At 38.2% G+C, this 22,770-nt stretch overlaps 1 protein-coding gene across 1 annotated transcript in view; it reads right to left on the reverse strand.

Annotated features, from left to right (window-relative positions):
* The window catches only part of LOC113467176 (zinc finger and SCAN domain-containing protein 12-like), a 67,302-nt gene that overhangs the window by 38,337 nt on the left and 6,195 nt on the right, over positions 1–22,770 (reverse strand). Inside the window, exon 5 of the mRNA XM_026823214.1 lies at positions 18,118–18,177. Coding sequence (XP_026679015.1) covers positions 18,118–18,177 — 60 coding nt within the window. The remainder of the gene's footprint in view (positions 1–18,117; positions 18,178–22,770) is intronic.

Genomic DNA, 22,770 nt, shown 5'->3' on the forward strand with positions numbered 1-22,770 from the left:
GTTCTCCCCCCCCCCCCCCCCCCCAAAAAAAAAAAAAAAAAAAAAAAATCATGGGATTCATTTGTTTTTTAAAAAGAAGTTTTATTGGGTCACAATAATTTTATTTTGAACATACAAATAGACTCAAAATCTCGTACGTCTGATACGTCTGAACTAGATCCAGCGTGCTAGTAAGTTTAATCCAAATTTTTAGTAAGTAGGTAAAGTAGGTATTATTTTATTGGATGCGTTTACCAAGAAGTACTTTTTAACTTCATTTTGTTTCAAAGAATAAAGTAATAATAAAAAAATGTCTCCTTGTGAAATATTATTAATTTATTTAATATTATACCCTTGTGGCTCGCAGCGGGCCGCACAATTTGACCAGATACGTCTGATACGTCTGAACTAGATCCAGGGTGCTAGTGATTTTAATCCAAATTTTTAGTAAGTAGGTAAAGTGGGTATTATTTTATTAGATACGTTTACCAAGAAGTACTTTTTAACTTCATTTTGTTTCAAAAATTAAAGTAAGAAAAAAATAAAAAAATGTCTCCTTGTGAAATATTACCTATTAATTTATTTAATATTATACCCTTGTGGCTCGAAGCGGGCCGCACAATTTGACCAGGCGGGCCGCATGCGGCCCGCGGGCCGCCAGTTTGACATGATATCTCGTTCATATCAGAGCGAGGAATATTATACTGATCAGGAGGATTCTAAACTATACACCAAATAAAGCCCATTTTCCTATTGTAACGTTAATGTACATTAACATTACGTTTTTCGGTGGTGGGGATAAAAAATGAGGAGTGGGGATAAAAAAATAACGAAGGAAGTAAAAAAACAATATGGCGAATCGTAATGCGAGAAAAAAGCCACATTACAAAATTCGTGAAAGGAGAGGAGCTTTTGTACATTGACATTACGTTTTTCGGTGGTGGGGATAAAAAATGAGGAGTGGGGATAAAAAATAACGAAGGAAGTATAAAAACAATATGGCGAATCGTAATGCGAGAAAAAAGCCACATTACAAAATTCGTGAAAGGAGAGGAGGGGAAGTTAATGGAAAGGTAGGAGAACGTAATGTAAGAGAAAGAAAATTTCGAATTAAGCTAATGTACATTAACATTACGAAAGGAAAATAGGCAAGTACTTACTACATAGTTAGATACTTTCCGTGACCGAAAGAACCAATGTCAAAGTCGAGAAATACACCATGTGTTTTTGAGATGTTTTCAGGGAATGGAAAACAAACAAATAAACATTCATTTAAACAAAATGCAAGACGGTCGAGTTAAAACGTAGACCTTCACTTCGTTTGGTCAATTAGGTATCTACTTGCAGCCTTAAAAACAATGTTTCTCAAATTGCACCATGTGTTTTTGAGATATTTTCAGGAAATGGAAAACTAACAAAATAAACATTCATTTAAACCAAATCCAAGACGGTCGAGTTAAAACGTAGACCTTCACTTCGTTTGGTCAATTAGGTATCTACTTGCAGCCTTAAAAACAATGTTTCTCAAATTAATACTTACTACATAGTTAGATACTTTCCGTGACCGAAAGAACCAATGTCAAAGTCGAAAAATGCACCATGTGTTTTTGAGATAGGTATTTTCAGGAAATGGAAAACAAACAAATAAACATTCATTTAAACCAAATGCAAGACGGTCGAGTTAAAACGTAGACCTTCACTTCATTTGGTCAATTAGGTATCTACTTGCAGCCTTAAAAACAATGTTTCTCAAATTTTGAAATGGTCCAAAATTGACTTCATGTAGTTTGGAATACCACTTCTTCATATTGGGTTCTGAATTTGGATTCGGTAGTCAAGAACATCATGGAGTTTCACATTCTATTCGGAATATTAGTGTTATTAATCGAGTTCATTTTCTGACAGTATAAATATTGTAGTTATGATGTATGTTCTCTCATTTAGGATATCAAAACCAAAACATGTTTTCTTTTATTCAGGGTGGCTCATCTGGACGTTGGAAGTGCCAAGTTGGATATTAAGGAAACCAATTTTCTTCTTCCTCTTTTTCGGAATTTGAGAGGTAGACAGCCCTTTAATCTAAGGTCAGATCAAGCTTTGCCTAGCTGGGATTTCAATCAGTTCTTCAATTATTGTCCTCATGAACACATGTTGTCACAGACGATCACCTATCCACTAATGGACGTTGGAAGTGCCAAGTTGGATATTAAGGAAACCAATTTTCTTCTTCCTCTTTGTCGGAATTTGAGAGGTAGACAGCCCTTTAATCTAAGGTCATATAAAGCTTTGCCTAGCTGGGATTTCAATCAGTTCTTCAATTATTGAACACATGTTGTCACAGACGATCACCTATCCAGATAGGTACCTACCTACCTACCACGCACAACGTAACAAGTTTTCCGATTTTTTCCCCTTCATTTAACACAGACGATCACCTATCCAGACACCTACCTACCTACCACGCACAACGTAACAAGTTTTCCGATTTTTCCCCTTCATTGTTGAAATTTTGGTATTTTTATGTGTCGAAATGTTGAAATCAAATTTTGTCATCACTAAATAATGTTCATTATGTAGTTAAGGTTAGGACTTGAAATTTTGGTATTTTTATGTGTCGAAATGTTGAAATCAAATTTTGTCATCACTAAATAATGTTCATTATGTAGTTAAGGTTAGGAGTTGAAATTTTTGTATTTTTATGTGTCGAAATGTTGAAATCAAATTTTGTCATCACTAAATAATGTTCATTATGTAGTTAAGGTTAGGATACACTAGTTTTCAAGGTTTCACTGAAGTTAAGTAACGCCGGACGTGATACCAACCCATGTTTGGTTGACACTGTATACAATATATTTCAAAAACTAAATGAATCATTAGAAATGTTTCTAATATGACATGAATTATATGGTAATAATAATAACAATAATAATAAAATTTCCGTTTGATATCAAATGGTATCACATTTTTAAGATGAGAGAACAAAATGAATGAGATTCCTCAGAGCCAATTTTCGTTCCAAGATTCCTAAACTCTGTTCGCAAGATAGCAACGAGTTATAAACTTATGACAATCATATTAGAAGTTCTGTGGACATTAGAGGTCCTCAGTAAAGGTCCGTTCCTACTTGTCTTGAGTTTCACCCGAAACATTTTTTCAATAATATTACCCTATATCCCAAAATGATTTCTCATTTAGATTTCATCATCTTTTATAAAACGGACTATGCTTTTGTTATCTATTGAATAGTCCTCATATTAGTGGATTAATTTGACATTTCTCATACTGACGAAGGAAAATAGATCATAACCAAGTTTAGAGCATGAGTCATGAATCAGATTGACTCATTTTTATCAAAATGAGCACCAGTAAGATACCATTTACCAATTTGTATGGAATCGCTCCCAGCTCTCTGTTTTCCTATTCAATTTTCATCTAGCATTATAATTATGTTACTATGGGCATTATGTTGATGTATGTGTGTAATATGCTGCACAATGCATAGGACCTGCAGATATTTACATTAGATCGATCTTTAGCCTCTTCAAGCCTCCGTTGTTGTTTTGCTACCAATCATTTGAGTTTTCTTTGTTAAGTTGTTCCTTAGGATGATATGGTTCTATTGACTCAATTTGGTCGATTGGCGATGAGAAAATAAATAATTTCCCCCCGCCGATACACTACACAGGGATAAAGTTAATTGACTCGTCCTGAACCACAGTCAGCCAACGCACTGTTAGGCTGACGATTATGTATATTTTTTCGAAGCAGACTGAGCCCTTTGAATAACAGCCAGCTAGCCAGGCTGGTTAGGGTTAGCTGATCTAAATGAGAAAAAATAACCCATTAATAGAGTTCTTCCACTCCGAACTTCCTACTTGTGGCAACCTTAGGGTATCACTCATTTTTTTCTCAGTGTACTAAATCGACCACTGATAACTGAAGAGGCCAAAAAAAAAAAACAAATCGACAGTGATTTTTTTGGCTTACAGCAAAATTTCAAGAAAATGGTTCGCCCAAGATTTTCACGGTTGAAGCGAGTCGAATGGATTTGGTCATCCTGATGAAATGTCTATCGGTATAGCACAGTGTGTGTAATTCATATGAAACCCACGCTTCCAATAGGAATCCCCTGCAGCTTAAGTCAATATGGTGTACATTATGATCAGAGGCTGCGAAAGATTACATGTAGATAGTATAATGCAAGGAAGAAGCGATCATGTTGTGTTATACTTACATTGATTTTTTCATTTATTTTTACTATTCTACATGGACAATATTATAATGCTGAGGAAGTTGTTCAGAGCATTTCCCTGCGCCATATTATCTTACATATTAATAATTTAAATATTTTTCGCTATACAGTCAAAAATTAGTCATGTGATTCATAATTAGGTCTTGTGGAGGTGGGGAAAATGATTCGGCAGAATTCGGCTACCTATTTTAATTTCAATTTTACGTAATGTAACTATAGTAGTTCTGTCATCAGCCCTCGCTCAGACTCTTTTCCCCAAGGTACTTAGCTTAGGCAAACAGGCAAAGCTTGTAGCCAAAATCAAATGTCAGCCCAAAGCAATCACCCTAGTTAGGGCTAATTGAGAGGCTGACGAAAAACGCCGACCCCGTCTGTACACGGGAAAAGGCTGGAAGTTGTTCAGAGCATTTTTCTGCGCCATATTATCTTACATGTTAATAATTTAAATATTTTTCGCTACAGTCAAAAATTAGTCATGTGATTCATGATTAGGTCTTGTGGAGATGGGGGAAAATGATTCGGCTACCTATTTTAATTTCAATTTTACGTACCTAATGTAACTATAGTAGTTCTGTCATCAGCCCTCGCTCAGACTCTTTTGCCCAAGCTACTTAGCTTAGGCAAACAGGCAAAGCTTGTAGCCAAAACCAAATGTCAACCCAAAGCAATCACCCTAGTTAGGGCTGATTGAGAGGCTGACGAAAAACGCCGACCTCGTCTGTACACGGGAAAAGGCGAAGAAAAAGACTTAGCTTAGGCAAAAGTTAGTTTTAGTTTTTGGTTCTTCTTGTTTATGGTTATCAATTTGTTCATTTCATACTTAGGTAACATTAATGTTGGCCTACAAAAGCAAAATGTTTTCATTTTTACTGCTCGCAAACTTATTCTGCCACTGTTTTGTTTCATCATCTCAATGTGACATGTTATTTATACCACTGGTTTCAAGCAACATGTTCTTCATTCCCGCCTCACTATATGGAGCATCGTGTTGTTTTATGATTGGTTCGAACATAAAACATAAGCAAACATTATGGCCAGAAACTTTGATCGCTATCAATTTGACTTTGACATAAGTTCATTATTTTGTAAAGTGGAGTGCAACAAGGAGGACCAGAGCTGTGGCTACCAACCTTACTGGTTTACTGGGGGTACTGGTTAATGGACATCGGTTCTGGAGATTGATGGAGTCTTCCTTCCAATTTACAGATTTGGAACGTACAATGTAAATTTCATTGACATCAATGGTATATAGTTTGTAGTAGAAGCCTAACCCATCCTTTAGGGCTGTCTAGCTACAGTTTGTATTACAAGATAACTTAATAGTAGGTTGTGAATTTATTATAAGAACTAAATGATCATCTTACTGCTTCATTCCCTCCAGAGCCATAACAGCGGCCTGTCCGGATAGCTAAGTGGACAAGCGGTTAGCAATGTACAGTAAAAGTGGGTAGTACACAAACATATCCGCGCTGAGGCAGTATTGCGGCAGGAATCTACACGAAAATGTCCATTTTCTCGAAGGAATTTTTGAATTTTCCTCAACGTTCAGCATTACTATCTCCACCACTACATCAGCATATTTTACAATCCAACATTAGACTCTACAATACTGTAGTATTTAAACTACACTAGGGAGACTGCATGGTGTATAAACTATAAACCACAGTAGGACTCTATGGTGTTTGCTTGTAGGACGTGGGTGCTACTACTACTACCAGATTTATTATTGTCCTCGGTATTTCACTGCTTCTACATCATCTCTCAGTTCACAATAATGCTCATGGTCCTGTAGTCGTTTTATCGTCCGACTTGCATGTCCTGCAAACCAAAACTTGGAAACGACGAACATGGCCGTATTTTCCTTTTGGAATTAAGTTTTGTTGAGTTATCCTTCTGAAATAGGTACTTACATTTTCTCTCCTTGAAAGGAACACACAGACTTTAGTTTAAAAAGTTAAAACTAGGTGTAGTGGTAACGCTATACAAAACATTGAAAGGATTTTAGAATCCCAGATGGCATCTTCTCAACCCAAAAATTTTCGTTGAGAATTGGAAGATGATGTTATCAGTATAAGGACCATCTCGCTAGTTATGGACGTCCGTGCTGTTTATACCAGGCCAGTGACTGAACTGCCTACTGCCTTCGTGTAATCTAGCCATTATGAGATTATGACCCAATTTGGTACCCTAACCTCGGAAAACTGATTTTAAAAAATACACTTCATAATCATAATGCACTTCTTCTGAGATGTCTACCTACTCCTCCACAATACCTATGTGATAACTGTATCTTTATCCACTAAGAGAGATTTGGATTTCCAACGGATTTGATTGTCTTACACATTTAGACCGGATAGAGACAATTTTGGTACCGATATCACATCTCTGTGCCCAAATATAGATAACTCTCTAGATAAAGTCACTATAAGTACTAATAGCGTATAGAGTACCTTAGTACCAAATAGTACCACAGGATAGCACTATATTACAATCCTCAAATACATATCTACTTTTCCCCTCCACATACTTTGTGTCGCCATAGCTCACAAACAATTTATCCGATTTTGATGAAATTTGGCAAACATTTTTACAAACCCAAAGTACATTTACTTGTTGGGTTTTGGGCCCAATCGGTACTATGGGGGCCCCGAAGGCGCCCTTCTGAGATCTCTACAGTTCACTGAACCAATAGAGACCGTTTGGAACATGTTCCAATGGTTCTTTATGGCAGAGTTCAAGTACCACTAGAGTGATTCCTGATCCCAAGTTCAGATAGTTCTTTATGGCAGAGTTCAAGTACCACTAGAGTGATTCCTGATCCCAAGTTCAGAACTATCAGTTTGGTTTAGCCCACGTGCTATTGTTGTGTCCCATAAGGTCCTAACCCTCTGCTCTTTACACTTCCCATCATGAGATTATGACCTAGCTAATTTGGTACCCTAACCTCGGAAAACTGATTTTAAAAAATACACTTCATAATCATAATGCACTTCTTCTGAGATGTCTACCTACTCCTCCACAATACCTTTGTGATAACTGTTATCTTTATCCACTGAGAGAGATTTGGATTTCCAACGGATTTGATTGTCTTACACATTTAGACCGGATAGAGACAATTTTGGTACCGATGTCACATCTCTGTGCCCAAATATAGATAACTCTCTAGATAAAGTCACTATAAGTACTAATAGCGTATAGAGTAGGTACCTTAGTACCAAATAGTACCACAGGATAGCACTATATTACAATCCTCAAATAATAACCATTTATGTATGGGTAAGCATAAATACAATACGTAGGTACGTGTTATTTGGTTAGTTTTATCTAATACCAAGTGCAGACCATTGTTTATAGTGGGTGTTAAACTTATGTTTTGTAATGTGAGCTATTATTAACATTGGGACCATCACTTTAAAACATCCTGTTCAATTCTAAAGCCTATTACCCACCAGCAAAATTTTCATCAGAACATTGTTAGTTACTAGTCTTTTTGTAAGACCTCCTGGTATGTTTGGCTTAGATATGTAATAGAATTATGTTAATGGCTCAGCATTTGTTGCTAAAAATCGTTTTTACCTCAAATAGCTATGTAACATGTATACAATGTATGTCATATTTGTATTTACCAATACTATTTATATTATTGTGAATTAGAAGTAGATACGTGTGCGTGTGCACTACAAACATACCTCTGGATTTTGTAAACTTATTAAAAACAAATGCTAACAAACTAATCTGGCCCCAAGCTTTGTACGTGACTACAAACATACCTCTGGATTTTGTAAACTTATTAAAAACAAATGCTAACAAACTAATCTGGCCCCAAGCTTTGTACGTGCAAGTTGAAAATATAAAACAACAATTCTGCAGAATAGGCAGAAATCATTTCTTATTTCATAAAAATTATCTTCAGTGGCCAATCTGCAAGATGTTTCAAATGTTTCTTTAGATTTCTTAGTGATTGATAAAAATTTCATTGAGATTTTTTCATTTTTTCACCATGAGTGTTCTACCGTGGTCTGTGCTCTGCATGCCCCTACCGTAGTATGTCCTTCATCAGATGTGCGATAAGATACACAAATCTTATATTATAAGAACGAGATCCATTCACTCATTCACATTTCACATTTCATAGTTCACACACTGATCGCTCTATCTCTAGTGCAGTAATCATTTCTTATTTCATAAAAATTATCTTCAGTGGCCAATCTGCAAGATGTTTCAAATGTTTCTTTAGATTATTTTGTTAGTGATTGATAAAAATTTCATTGAGATTTTTTCATTTTTTCACCATGACTGTTCTACCGTGGTTTTTTATGCTGTGGTCTGTGCTCTGCATGCCCATATCGTAGTATGTCCTTCATCAGATGTGCGATAAGATACACAAATACACAATATTTCCCATTTAGGTACTGGGTGAACACGAGAACATGAGAAAGTAACCCGTTGAAATATTTGCAATCGAAAAACTAGTGCAAATTTCTGTCGATGGTGGGATCCGAACCCGGTACCTTCTGCATGGTAAGCAATTCTTTTTCTTCTTCTGCTTTGTATCCTGAAAGGGACTTTCCTCTTTTCCACAAGTTTGGGCATGCCTCGGGATAAACTAGCGGGATTCCGGAGCGAAGCGACGGAATTCAGCTAGTACACAATATTTCCCATTTAGGTACTGGGTGAACACGAGAACATCAGAAAGTAACCCGTTGAAATATTTGCAATCGAAAAACTAGTGCAAATTTCCGTCGATGGTGGGATCCGAACCCGGTACCTTCTGCATGGTAAGCAATTCTTTTTCTTCTTCTGCTTTGTATCCTGAAAGGGACTTTCCTAGGAAGCTATTTCTCCATATCCACATATCGCATACTTCTGTCTTCTCTAACAGCTAAACCCCTGCAAACTGGCGCGGCGCTTGTATATCCAAGCTTGCCGGGAGACGCTCGCACGTTAAGAATAGGAAACATCGCGCCGCCCCGCCTATGATAACACGAAATAGAGTTTCTATATTCGATGTTTTGAGATCTAAACCACACCACTAGTAACAAATCCAATTCGTAAAATATAAACGTACAAAACATTGAAAGAACGCAAAGTGAAGCTCTGTTTGTGTTGAGCGTTAATTTATTAAATCCTTGCAGTGAGTGTCGCCGAGGGTAAGTATATCACCAGGTAGAGCACGCTATGGTTATGGCCCTGTGTATCTGCTAGTCTCATTTATCTTCAGTCACTCGATAACCTTTGTAGAAGGTAAGTCGGAATCTCCTCTCCATGGGGGTGGAAGCTGGGTCAGTTTGGGGTCAATTTATCCTGCCCTCGTGCTGTACCCTTGTTAGAAGTGAATTTGGGGTCAATTTATCCTGCCCTTGTTCTGTACCCTTGTTAGAATTGGATTTGGGATCAATTTATCCTGGCCTTGTTCTGTACCCTTGTTAGAATTGGGTTTGGGGTCAATTTATCCTACCCTTGTTCTGTACCATTTATCCTGCCCTCGTGCTGTACCCTTGTTAGAATTGGATTTGGGGTCAATTTATCCTGGCCTTGTTCTGTACCCTTGTTAGAATTGGATTTGGGGTCAATTTATCCTGGCCTTGTTCTGTACCCTTGTTAGAATTGGGTTTGGGGTCAATTTATCCTGTCCTTGTTCTGCACCCTTGTTAAAATTGGATTTGGGGTCAATTTATCCTGCCCTTGTTCTGTACCCTTGTTAGAATTGGGTTTGGGGTCATTTTATCCTGCCCTTGTTCTGTACCCTTGTTAGAATTGGGTTTGGGGTCAATTTATCCTGCCCTTGATACAAGTATAAAACACGTAACGTTGTGATTCCTTGGAATAATAAAATATCAAGGATCCTGATTATTATCTTAAACCTAAGACCGCCCTTCATTTGAATAAGACTGGATAAGATGTTCATCTTATAATCGGTATCAGTTGGCTCGAATGTTGAGTCAGTAGAATGTGTTGGGCTAGATGAGTGACTAGGTCCTGGTGTACCTACTTGGTAAGTGACTAGGTCCTGGTAAGGTTACGTCATAATGATGAGGTAAAGTGTCTGGTGCAGGAGAGACAGGAATAACAGGATAAAGGTTATCTCATAATGATGAGGTGAAGTGTCTGGTGCAGGAGGGACAGGAATAACAGGATAATTATGATTTTGTTCCCGTGCCGTATTATCTCCTACTTCTCTAATTTGGTCAATATGACGTTTCCAAACGCGCCCATCATCTAACTTGACCTCATAATGTAGTTTTCCCAGTTTCCTCATAACAGTTCCGAACTCCCATTTATTCTTAGATGTATAGTTCCTCACAGCTACTCTTTTATTTAAAGCAATGTCTCTAGGTGTACGCACTGGTTTAGAATTAGAACCCGCATCTCTTCTAGCGGACATAACTAAATTTACACAAAATAGAATAAATTAATATAAAACTATTATTTATTTGTATTTATGAATTCTTACCTGTATGTATCCTTTGGTGTGCTTTTAGGTGAGAACTCTTAGTGTAAACTTTATCACAACCTGAAATCCGAAAACAAACCAAAATATGATCAACCATTGAGAAGTTAGAAAAGATTCATTTTCCTTTCGGGAAACTTTCAGAAACGAAACCAGTTCCCTTTTGGAAACTGAAATAACCTGTACTAAACCATATGAAATCCAAGTCTGTATGCCATGCGCCATCGGAATCGGTTCCGTTTCTGATAGTTTACCAAAAGAAGAATACACCTTATTTGTCCAAAGGTTAGGAAACTTCAAGACCCAATAACTAGTAACTCGAATAGAATAATGTACGGGAACATTAAGTGAGGGTTCATTTTTGTGATTCCCTTCTCTCCAAAGAACATAGTTTTCCTATTGCTCCTCTCTTAGGTTACAATCTGGTGAATCTGGCGATTGGTTGGCAACAGCAGTTTAGTTCTTCTCCTCGATCCATTCCGATCTTGAGCCTATCTTTGTTGATTTTGGCAAAACGCAGACTGCGTGTGCCCTACAGGCAACAGGTAACGTAAACCCGTCAGACCGTGTAAACGGGTCCTTAGGGAAATCACCGTGTTGAGCGTTTGAGAGTTCTGTTGGTTTTTTGAATTATTCATCGGATCTCGGATCCTGGGCATAAAGTCTACATGGACCTTGCCTCCTAGTCTCTCAGACTCACAAGAAGTAGAAGACCAAAGTGTGAGTCACGACGTCTGAAGACGCGTGCTACAGGTTTTACAGCATGCAATGGGTTCTCATCAGCATCAGGTAGGTTCTATATGTTCTGCATCAGGTAGGTTCTATACTTCTATGTGTTCTGTACTCTGGGTTCTAGATGATAAGTATCTCTTGCGTTCAAGAGCGCCGCCCACGGGACTTTGCAAAGTGCAAATGTTAAAGAAGCAACTAGTGTCCTCAGTATTGTTTGCACACGTGGTCAGTTTAAATATAATACGATGATTTGGATTAACACTCTGGGTGGTTTCAAGATGTGTTTGGGTTGGACTCATACTAGGATAACTTCCGTTCCAAATTGGTATTCCATAAAACAATAGATTTGTAGAAAATATTGTAGACACCAGATTAAGAGAATATCTTAGACAAACCATTGTAGACAATAGATTTGTAGTGTAGATACACCATTGTAGGAGTTCGGACTTACAAAGATATTATGATGAATTTGGTGAAAGGATGTTCTTTTTAAAGAAAATAATTATTTGATAAGAAATGTAGAGAGCTGTCAAGTGATCCAGAACTCCCGAACTGATTTCAAGCGTTTTCATTGGTTCAGTAATGGTTCCTTGCCAAAAGCTTTTCAAATCAAAGGTTATTGGTCTGACATAAATGAAATTAAATTGCACATTATTGTGATGGACGACAGTGACGAGACATGAAATTTGTCTTGATTCGTGGGACAAGGTGCCGTCATTTCTCGTCTCATCTCTTCTAGCGGACTATTGTAATTATAAACATATGGAGTTTATTCGAAATGAACATATGAATTGAGTAATTAATTATTACCAATTCTAATTAATCGAAAGTAAACACTCATAACACTTCCCCTTGTCGAAGATAAGGAACCACCAATCACTAGCAGAGAACCAATTAGGTGGTCTTCTATCTCTAGTGGACCTCCGAGGTTCCGGGATAGGTACTGGATCCTGAGTACCTGAGTTTGAGAGTCAGCTGAGGTCGGCCTAACTTCAGAAGTAGGAGTAGGACTAGGGTCGGAAAATACACTCGAGTTCAGAGCGGTAAAACACAGATGGAGAATGAAGTTTGCTAGCCTTTTTAGCTTGGAGGGTAGCCCGTCCGTCTTGTAAGGGCAAAGTCACGGGTTTGATTCCTGTCTGGGGCGGATTTTATCCTAAAACACATAAGGTTCGTTCTCGGAACGGCTGGCTTTTTCCTATCCAGTCTTCATTCTCTCTTCGCTTTCGGGAAGATAAGACCTTAGCAGTACAGTTCCCTCTATCACATGAGAAATAAAACTGCAAACCTTTCGAAAATTACTGTGAAACAGACGGATACGGATACTTCAAAGTACTTTACCATGTCAGTGAACGTGTTGAAACATCAATGAAACAACTTCATACAGTCTCTAAGATAAAGAACATTCCGCTCATGCTAATCCTCATGAAATGAATATCATATTGCAACACTATCATCAGATTGCTACAGTTTTTAATTAGAAGCGGACCCAGGTCGTAAACGGGAAAAATATTTTGTCCCGCTTATCTGTTATCTGGTTAAAAGTACCCGATTATCTCTTATTTGGTTCAAAATACAAGAGTATCTCTTATTTGGTTCAAAGAGTAAGAGGAGGGATATCTTCATTTATTACCTTGCTTTTATGTGTGGAGAAACTTTTGATATCAAAGAAGTTCCAAAATGGTATTCATTACAAAGTTCTGAACTTACTTCTCTTGAACTTTGTTTACTACAGAACACATTATGAATGAAGTTATTCTGCATATTTACGTAGGTAAAAACTTTACAGACCACAGCGTTATGTTAAGGGATTTCAGGGTTCAACGAAAGCGAAGAGAGAAGAAAGACAGGATAGGAAAAAGCCAGAAGGAAGACAGGATAGGAAAAAGCCAGAAGAAAGACAGGATAGGAAAAAACCAGAAGGAAGACAGGATAGGAAAAAGCCAGAAGGAAGACAGGATAGGAAAAAGCCAGAAGGAAGACAGGATAGGAAAAAGCCAGAAGAAGCGACTTCAGGGTTCAACGAAAGCGAAGAGAGAAGGATAGGAAAAAGCCAGAAGGAAGACAGGATAGGAAAAAGCCAGAAGGAAGACAGGATAGGAAAAAGCCAGAAGGAAGACAGGATAGGAAAAAGCCAGAAGGAAGACAGGATATGTATCTGTTTAGGGCGGAAATCAAACCCGCGACCTAGCGCTTACAAGACTGACGCGCTATACTCTCCATCTCCAAGCTAACTAGGCTGGCATGGACACAACTTTGAATGGAGAATTAGACATTTCCACTAATATTCTGTCATCTCTGACCTACGCAAGGGACCGTAGTTTTAATGGAACAAGTGTGCTGATTTGAAATTAAGATAAAAAAAAAAGCATAGTACCTAAGTAAAAATAATAAACAAAATATGTTATTAACACCTTACCTATCACACTCGTCTAATCTCTAGGGTACAAGATTAGATACCAATCTGGTGGGATCATAACCCCATGCATTCTGTTATTCTGTAGTAGAGATATCGCTTACACTTTACCGTCGTTAACTTTTCATTAGCTTGTCGCAATGAGAGTAGAATTCTAATGAGGAGTTTAGTTGTAAATGAGAGCATTCTGTTATTCTGTAGTAGAGGTATTGCTTACACTTTACCGTCGTTAACTTTTCATTAGCTTGTCGCAATGAGAGTAGAATTCTAATGAGGAGTTTAGTTGTAAATGAGACATGAGAGGTTTAATGTACACTTTAATGTACTTGATGGTACGTGCCGAACTCTAATAGTATTTTTACAAGTGGTTCAGTGAACTGTAGAAATCAAAAAGGAGTTGATCCGACTTGCATGTCCTGCAAACCAAAACTTGGAAACGACGAACATGGCCGTATTTTCCTTTTGGAAGTTTTGTTGAGTTATTCTTCTGAAATAGGTACATTTTCTCTCCTTGAAAGGAACACACAGACTTTAGTTTAACAAGTTAAAACTAAGTGTAGGTAGGGACCATCTCGCTAGTTATGGACGTCAGTGCTGTTTACACCAGGCCAGTGACTGAACTGCCTACTGGCTTCGTGTAATCTAGCCAGGTGTAGTTATAACGTTATACAAAACATTGAAAGGATTTTAGAATCCCAGATGGCATCTTCTCAACCCAAAAATTTTCAACGTTGAGAATTGGAAGATGATGTTATCAGTATAGGGACCATCTCGCTAGTTATGGACGTCAGTGCTGTTTACACCAGGCCAGTGACTGAACTGCCTACTGGCTTCGTGTAATCTAGTCATTATGAGATTATAACCCAATTTGGTACCCTAACCTCGGAAAACTGATTTTAAAAAAATACACTTCATAATCATAATGCACTTCTTCTGAGATGTCTACCTACTCCTCCACAATATGTGATAACTGTATCTTTATCCACTGAGAGAGATTTGGATTTCCAACGGATTTGATTGTCTTACACATTTAGACCGGATAGAGACAATTTTGGTACCGATCCTTGTTCTGTACCCTTGTTAGAATTAGATTCGGGGTCAATTTATCCTGCCCTTGTTCTGTACCCTTGTTAGAAGTGAATTTGGGGTCAATTTATCCTGCCCTTGTTCTGTACCCTTGTTATAATTGGGTTTTTGGGGTCAATTTATCCTGCCCTTGTTGTGTACCCTTGTTAAAATTGGGTTTGGGGTCAATTTATCCTACCCTTGTTCCGTACCCTTGTTAGAATTGAGTTTGGGGTCAATTTATCCTGCTCTTGATACAAGTATAAAACACGTAACGTTCCTTGGAATAATAATATCAAGGATCCTGATTATTATCTTAAACCTAAGACCGCCCTTCATTTGAATAAGACTGGATAAGATGTTCATATCTTATAATGGACAGGAGAAGGCGTTAATCGTAAGGGATATAGCGGTCCTATCGACCATTGGAAAGCAGGAAAGAGGCCGTATGTGTAAGCAGTTTGGTATGACTACGTACTCTATCTGTATTCTCAGAATATAAATAACGCGGTCAAACTTTCTTGACTTGGCGGGGCGGAGCGCTACCGCGCTCCTTAATAACACTCCTATCTAGTCTCATCCAATTACAACGCGGCCTAAGAATCCTAAAGATTCATTTAAGATAAAGACAAAATGTACATTCCCTAATCCCCATCACCTGCTCATGAGTAAAACACATTCATTAGCCAATTACAATCAAACATGTCCATCCTTAGGAATTCTTTGTGCAAACAAATGACTGTGTAATTTGCTGAGCACGACCTGATGATACAATACGTGAAGGTGATTTACTGGGTGTACTGGTTAATTGACATCGGTTCTGGGGATTGATGGAGTCTTCCAATTTACAGATTTGGAACGTACAATGTAAATTTCATTGACATCAATGGTATATAGTTTGTAGTAGAAGCCTAACCCATCCTTTAGGGCTGTCTAGCTACAGTTTGTATTACAAGATAACTTAATAGTAGGTTGTGAATTTAAAAATAAAAAATAAGTGGAAATCCAATAGTTAGGTAACTAAAATATAGATGATATAAGTTGTGTCACATCCACTAATTTGACCGATTTCAATGTTAAAATTGTTAAACAATGATTTTCTTTGAATTTGATGACACTTTTGGTTAATTTTCAATGATTCTGGTCCATTTTTTCAAGTTCCTATAGGGATTTGAAGCCCAGTCTCTAAGGTTCTGAATCACTTCTTCATCCAATTTTATAATCTCCTCAGTATTGTTTGCACACGTGGTCAGTTTAAATATAATACGATGATCTGGTTTAACACTCTGGGTGGTTTCAAGATGTGTTTGGGTCCGACTCATACTAGGATAACTTCCGTTCCAAATTGGTATTCCATAAAACAATAGATTTGTAGACAATATTGTAGACATCAGATTAAGAGAATATCTTAGACAAACCATTGTAGACAATAGATTTGTAGTGTAGATACACCATTGTAGGAGTTCGGACTTACAAAGATTGGATTAACACTCTGGGTGGTTTCAAGATGTGTTTGGGTTGGACTCATACTAGGATAACTTCCGTTCCAAATTGGTATTCCATAAAACAATAGATTTGTAGAAAATATTGTAGACACCAGATTAAGAGAATATCTTAGACAAACCATTGTAGACAATAGATTTGTAGTGTAGATACACCATTGTAGGAGTTCGGACTTACAAAGATATTATGATGAATTTGGTGAAAGGATGTTCCTTTTAAAGAAAATAATTACCTATTTGATAAGAAATGTAGAGAGCTGTCAAGTGATCCAGAACTCCCGAACTGATTTCAAGCGTTTTCATTGGTTCAGTAATGGTTCCTTGCCAAAAGCTTTTCAAATCAAAGGTTATTGGTCTGACATAAATGAAATTAAATTGCACATTATTGTGATGGACGACAGTGACGAGACATGAAATTTGTCTTGACTCGTGGGACAAGGTGCCGTCATTTCTCGTCTCATCTTTTCTAGCGGACTATTGTAATTATACACATATGGAGTTTATTCGAAATGAACATATGAATTGAGTAATTAATTCTTACCAATTCTAATTAATCGAAAGTAAACACTCATAAAACTTCCCCTGGTCGAAGATAAGTCACCACCAATCACTAGCAGAGAACCAATTAGGTGGTCTTCTATCTCTAGTGGACCCATTCGTGGGACAAGGTGCCGTCATTTCTCGTCTCATCTCTTCTAGCGGACTATTGTAATTATACACATATGGAGTTTATTCGAAATGAACATAATTATGAATTGAGTAATTAATTCTTACCAATTCTAATTAATCGAAAGTAAACACTCATAAAACTTCCCCTTGTCGAAGATAAGGAACCACCAATCACTAGCAGAGAACCAATTAGGTGGTCTTCTATCTCTAGTGGACCTCCGAGGTTCCGGGATAGGTACTGGATCCTGAGTTTGAGAGTCAGCTGAGGTCGGCCTAACTTCAGAAGTAGGAGTAGGACTAGGGTCGGAAAATACACTCGAGTTCAGAGTGGTATCAGTTGGCTCGAATGTTGAGTCAGTAGAATGTGTTGGGCTAGATGAGTGACTAGGTCCTGATGTACTTGGTAAGTGACTAGGTCCTGGTAAGGTTATGTCATAATGATGAGGTTAAGTGTCTGGTGCAGAAGAGACATGAATAACAGGATAATTATAATTTTGTTCCCGTGCCGTATTATCTCATACCTCTCTAATTTGATCAATATGACGTTTCCAAACGCGCCCATCATCTAACTTGACCTCATAATGTAGTTTTCCCAGCTTCCTCATAACAGTTCCAAACTCCCATTTATTCCTAGATGTATAGTTCCTCACAGCTACTCTTATTTAAAACAATGTCTCTAGGTGTACCCACTGGTTTGGAATTAGGACCCGCATCTCTTGTGGACAGCTACTATTGGATATCATAGAAGGAGATGTTGAAGGACCAAGAGCAAGAGGACGACCAAGAAGAATGTGGCTGGACGATGTGAAAGAATGGTTAGGAGTTAGGAGTGAGAAGCTATGAAGATTGCAAGGAGCTGGCAATGAACCGAGAACTTTTTAGAACAACAGTTACAAGACGTCTAGCAACCATCGACCACGATGACGCTACATGATGATGATGATGATGATGATGATGATGATCTCTTCTAGCGGACACAACTGAATTTACACAAAATAGAATAAATTAACATAAAACTATTATTTATTTATTTGTATTTATGAATTCTTACCTGTATGTATCCTTTGGTGTGCTTTTAGGTGAGAACTCTTAGTGTAAACTTTATCACAACCTGAAATCCGAAAACAAACCAAAATATGATCAACCATTGAGAAGTTAGTAAAGATACATTTTCCTTTCGGGAAACTTTCAGAAACGAAACCGGTTCCCTTTTGGAAACTGAAATAACCTGTACTAAACCATATGAAATCCAAGTCTGTATGCCATGCGCCATCGGAATCGGTTCCGTTTCTGATAGTTTACCAAAAGAAGAATACACCTTATTTGCCTAAAGGTTAGGAAACTTCAAGACCCAATAACTAGTAACTCGAATAGAATAATGTACGGGAACATTAAGTGAGGGTTCATTTTTGTGATTCCCTTCTCTCCAAAGAACATAGTTTTCCTATTGCTCCTCTCTTAGGTTACAATCTGGTGAATCTGGCGATTGGTTGGCAACAGCAGTTTAGTTCTTCTCCTCGATCCATTCCGATCTTGAGCCTATCTTTGTTGATTTTGGCAAAACGCAGACTGCGTGTGCCCTACAGGCAACAGGTAACGTAAACCCGTCAGACCGTGTAAACGGGTCCTTAGGGAAATCACCGTGTTGAGCGTTTGAGAGTTCTGTTGGTTTTTTGAATTATTCATCGGATCTCGGATCCTGGGCATAAAGTCTACATGGACCTTGCCTCCTAGTCTCTCAGACTCACAAGAAGTAGAAGACCAAAGTGTGAGTCACGACGTCTGAAGACGCGTGCTACAGGTTTTACAGCATGCAATGGGTTCTCATCAGCATCAGGTAGGTTCTATATGTTCTGCATCAGGTAGGTTCTATGACTGTGTTCTGTACTCTGGGTTCTAGATGATAAGTATCTCTTGCGTTCAAGAGCGCCGCCCACGGGACTTTGCAAAGTGCAAATGTTAAAGAAGCAACTAGTGCTGGTTATTAGTGAGTGAGTGAGAGTGAGTGGAAATTGGAAATGATTTGGGAATATCACGTTCTGACATAAGAAGTCGACTGGACTTTTAACTATGTATAGTAATAAGTAACAGACACGTACAGTTTGTTGTTATACGAGAAACTTATGGTATTTTCTGGTTATTTCTATTTTTGCACTCCAATATTTTGTAACAGGACTATTAAACGGAGATCAAAAAATTGTCAAATTTTTATTCTTTCGCGAATACTTGCTCCAATTTATTCTTTTCAAGGCAAGGGTAGAAGTTCTTTGTCTTCGTGATCAATAAAGTATTTTTAGAAAGTGTTTGGGATCACCTAAAGGTTAGGAAACTTCAAGACCCAATAACTAGTAACTCGAATAGAATAATGTACGGGAACATGAAGTGAGGGTTCATTTTTGTGATTCCCTTCTCTCCGAAGAACATAGTTTCCCTATTGCTCCTCTCTTAGGTTACAATCTGACGATTGGTTGGCAACAGCAGTTTAGTTCTTCTCCTCGATCCATTCCGATCTTGAGCTCATCTTTGTTGATTTTGGCAAAACGCAGCCTGCGTGTGCTCTACAGGCAACAGGTAACGCAAACTCGTCAGACCGTGTAAACGGGTCCTTAGGGAAATCACCGTGTTGAGCGTTTGAGAGTTGGTTTTTTAAATTATTCATCGGATCTCGGATCCTGGGCATAAAGTCTACATGGACCTTGCATCCTAGTCTCTCAGACTCACAAGAAGGAGAAGACCAAAGTGTGAGTCACGACGTCTGAAGACGCGTGCTACAGGTTTTACAGCATGCAATGGGTTCTCATCATCATCAGGTAGGTTCTATATGTTCTGCATCAGGTAGGTTCTATGACTGTGTTCTGTACTCTGGGTTCTAGATGATAAGTATCTCTTGCGTTCAAGAGCGCCGCCCACGGGACTTTGCAAAGTGCAAATGTTAAAGAGCGATTTCAGGGTTCAACGAAAGCGAAGAGAGCAGGAAGACAGGATAGGAAAAAGCCAGAAGGAAGACAGGATAGGAAAAAGCCAGAAGGAAGACAGGATAGGAAAAAGCCAGAAGGAAGACAGGATAGGAAAAAGCCAGAGGGAAGACAGGATAGGAAAAAGCCAGAAGGAAGACAGGATATGTATCTGTTTAGGGCGGAAATCAAACCCGCGACATAGCGCTTACAAGACTGACGCGCTACTCTCCATCTCCAAGCTAACTAGGCTGGCATGGACACAACTTTGAATGGAGAATTAGACATTTCCACTAATATTCTGTCATCTCGTAGTTTTAATGGAACAAGTGTGCTGATTTGAAATTGAGATAAAAAAAAGCATAGTAAGTAAAAATAATAAACAAAATATGTTATTAACACCTTACCTATCACACTCGTCTAATCTCTAGGGTACAAGATTAGATACCAATCTGGTGGGATCATAACCCGTGCATTCTGTTATTCTGTAGTAGAGGTATTGCTTACACTTTACCGTCGTTAACTTTTCATTAGCTTGTCGCAATGAGAGTAGAATTCTAATGAGGAGTTTAGTTGTAAATGAGACATGAGAGGTTTAATGTACACTTTAATGTACTTGATGGTACGTGCCGAACTCTAATAGTATTTTTACAAGTGGTTCAGTGAACGGTAGAAATCAAAAAGGAGTTCGGGGCAAAAAAAAAAGAAAAAAAAAAGATGTTTGATAAAAGGAGCTGTAACTGCCAAGGTTTTATCGTTTTGAAAGCGAAGAGAGAAGAGAGACAAGATAGGAGAAAGCTAGCCGTTCCGAGAACGAACCTCATCTGTTTAGGAATCGAACCCTCGACGATAGAGATGGCACAGGTTTGAAGATGCTGGTCTCAAAACCATCCTCAGTCACCATGTTTTAATAGTAAATGATCTAATGCACGTGTCTCAAGCCAGTCTGGTAGACTAGAGGTCTTGTGCACTTGGTTCCAGGTACTTCATTAAAGTCTAAATAGATATTAGAAGCTGGATATGTGTTTAGAGAGAAACAAATAGGATCCCATTAGGTGCTTGAGTGCTCGCAGTCTCTTGAGTACTTGAGGTAACTCACTGGTTTAGTGGTTAGCGTGGATGAGGATTGAGGATATAGGATCTGGAGTTTGATATCCAAGTCAAAATAAAGGTGTAGTTCCTTCAAATTAAATTTATTGCAAGGGCTTCCAGGAGGCAGATATCTCCAATCGTGAAATTTTAGGAATGCCTCTACTGCCAATTCAAAGACAAAACACTGAATAGCTGAAAAGCATACCACGTTGGACAATTGATAAATAGATAACGAGGGTAATTCCTCATATGAAGCTGAGGGTTCTCAAACAGCTCGTCTATATGATTACTGCTATTATCTGAGGAGGTCACGTGACTGTGTAGACGGAGACGAGGTTTGTTCTCTTGTTCTACAGCTTCGGATGCGGCTACCTCCTCCTCCAGACGTTGTAACCGCTCGAAGTCTTGCTTACATAGATAGGCGTCGAATTCTCCGCTCTGTGGACACACAAACAGAACAAGGGGTGTTATTGAAGAAGACATTTACTATTACAGTATATAGTATGCAATATCAATACACAAGGTTTAATCTTTAAACAGACAACAGTGAGGATTTCCTTACACTTTTCTATGGAAATCGGAAACTTTAGCTGTTTCACTAAAAACTCTTATTTTCGTCTTCTGTCCCTCGTTTGTAACACACTTGAAACTTGAATTATCATTTGTTATCTACCAGCCGGACACATCAGTGTGTGTTCTACATCCAATAGATTCCTAATCGGACAAGCATGATAGAATCAATAAAGTCGAATGAATTATGCACCATAACAATTATTGGTATTCATTAGTCGTACGTAATATGTAAACATTGCCTCTCGCACTAGGAACGCAAGTCCAGTCTATTAATATGCAACTTCTGAGATGCATATTGATTGAAAACAGGGTGGTACAATCGACTGCGCCACTTGAGAAAAAATAAATCTGTTGTATAATTGTCTGTACATTGCTAAGAACGGTGAAATTTTAGTTATTCTTAATGTGTGTCCACATATAGTCGCCCGGCTCTCGATTGACACGTCCACACTGCTTCGATAACATATGTACGTAATATGCAAACATTGCCTCTCGCACTAGGAACGCAAGTCCAGTCTATTAATATGCAACTTCTGAGATGCATAATGCATATTGATTGAAAACAGGGTGGTACAATCGACTGCGCCACTTGAGAAAAAATAAATCTATTGTATATTTGTCTGTACATTGCTAAAAACGGTGAAATTTTAGTTATTCTTAATGTGTGTCCACATATAGTCGCCCGGCTCTCGATCGACACGTCCACACTGCTTCGATAACATAGATTCACCTCGTCAATCGATATCGATCTACGGTCGACTATGTTTTATCCAAACACCTTTACTCCTGACTCCTGATACATCAAGGATTCTTAAAATCTTAGAAAAATTCCTGTCTATCTGTATGTCCGTCTGTTATGCTGATAGACCCGTTTTTAACACACACCTAATCTACACTGTATAAATAAATGCATACTGTTTAGTGCGCACTAAATCGATCAGTGATCGCCACATGCACTTTATAATCCATATCCTCTGTAGTTATAGCACCTCTCTTACTGGGAGTTCTAGGGTTCGATCCCTGGTGAGCACGATAGGAGAAAACCAGACGTTCCGAGAACGGAATTCATCGGTTTAGGATGGAGT

Source organism: Diaphorina citri, unplaced genomic scaffold (genome assembly GCF_000475195.1).
Source record: "Diaphorina citri unplaced genomic scaffold, Diaci psyllid genome assembly version 1.1 scaffold423, whole genome shotgun sequence".
NCBI lineage: Eukaryota > Metazoa > Arthropoda > Insecta > Hemiptera > Psyllidae > Diaphorina > Diaphorina citri.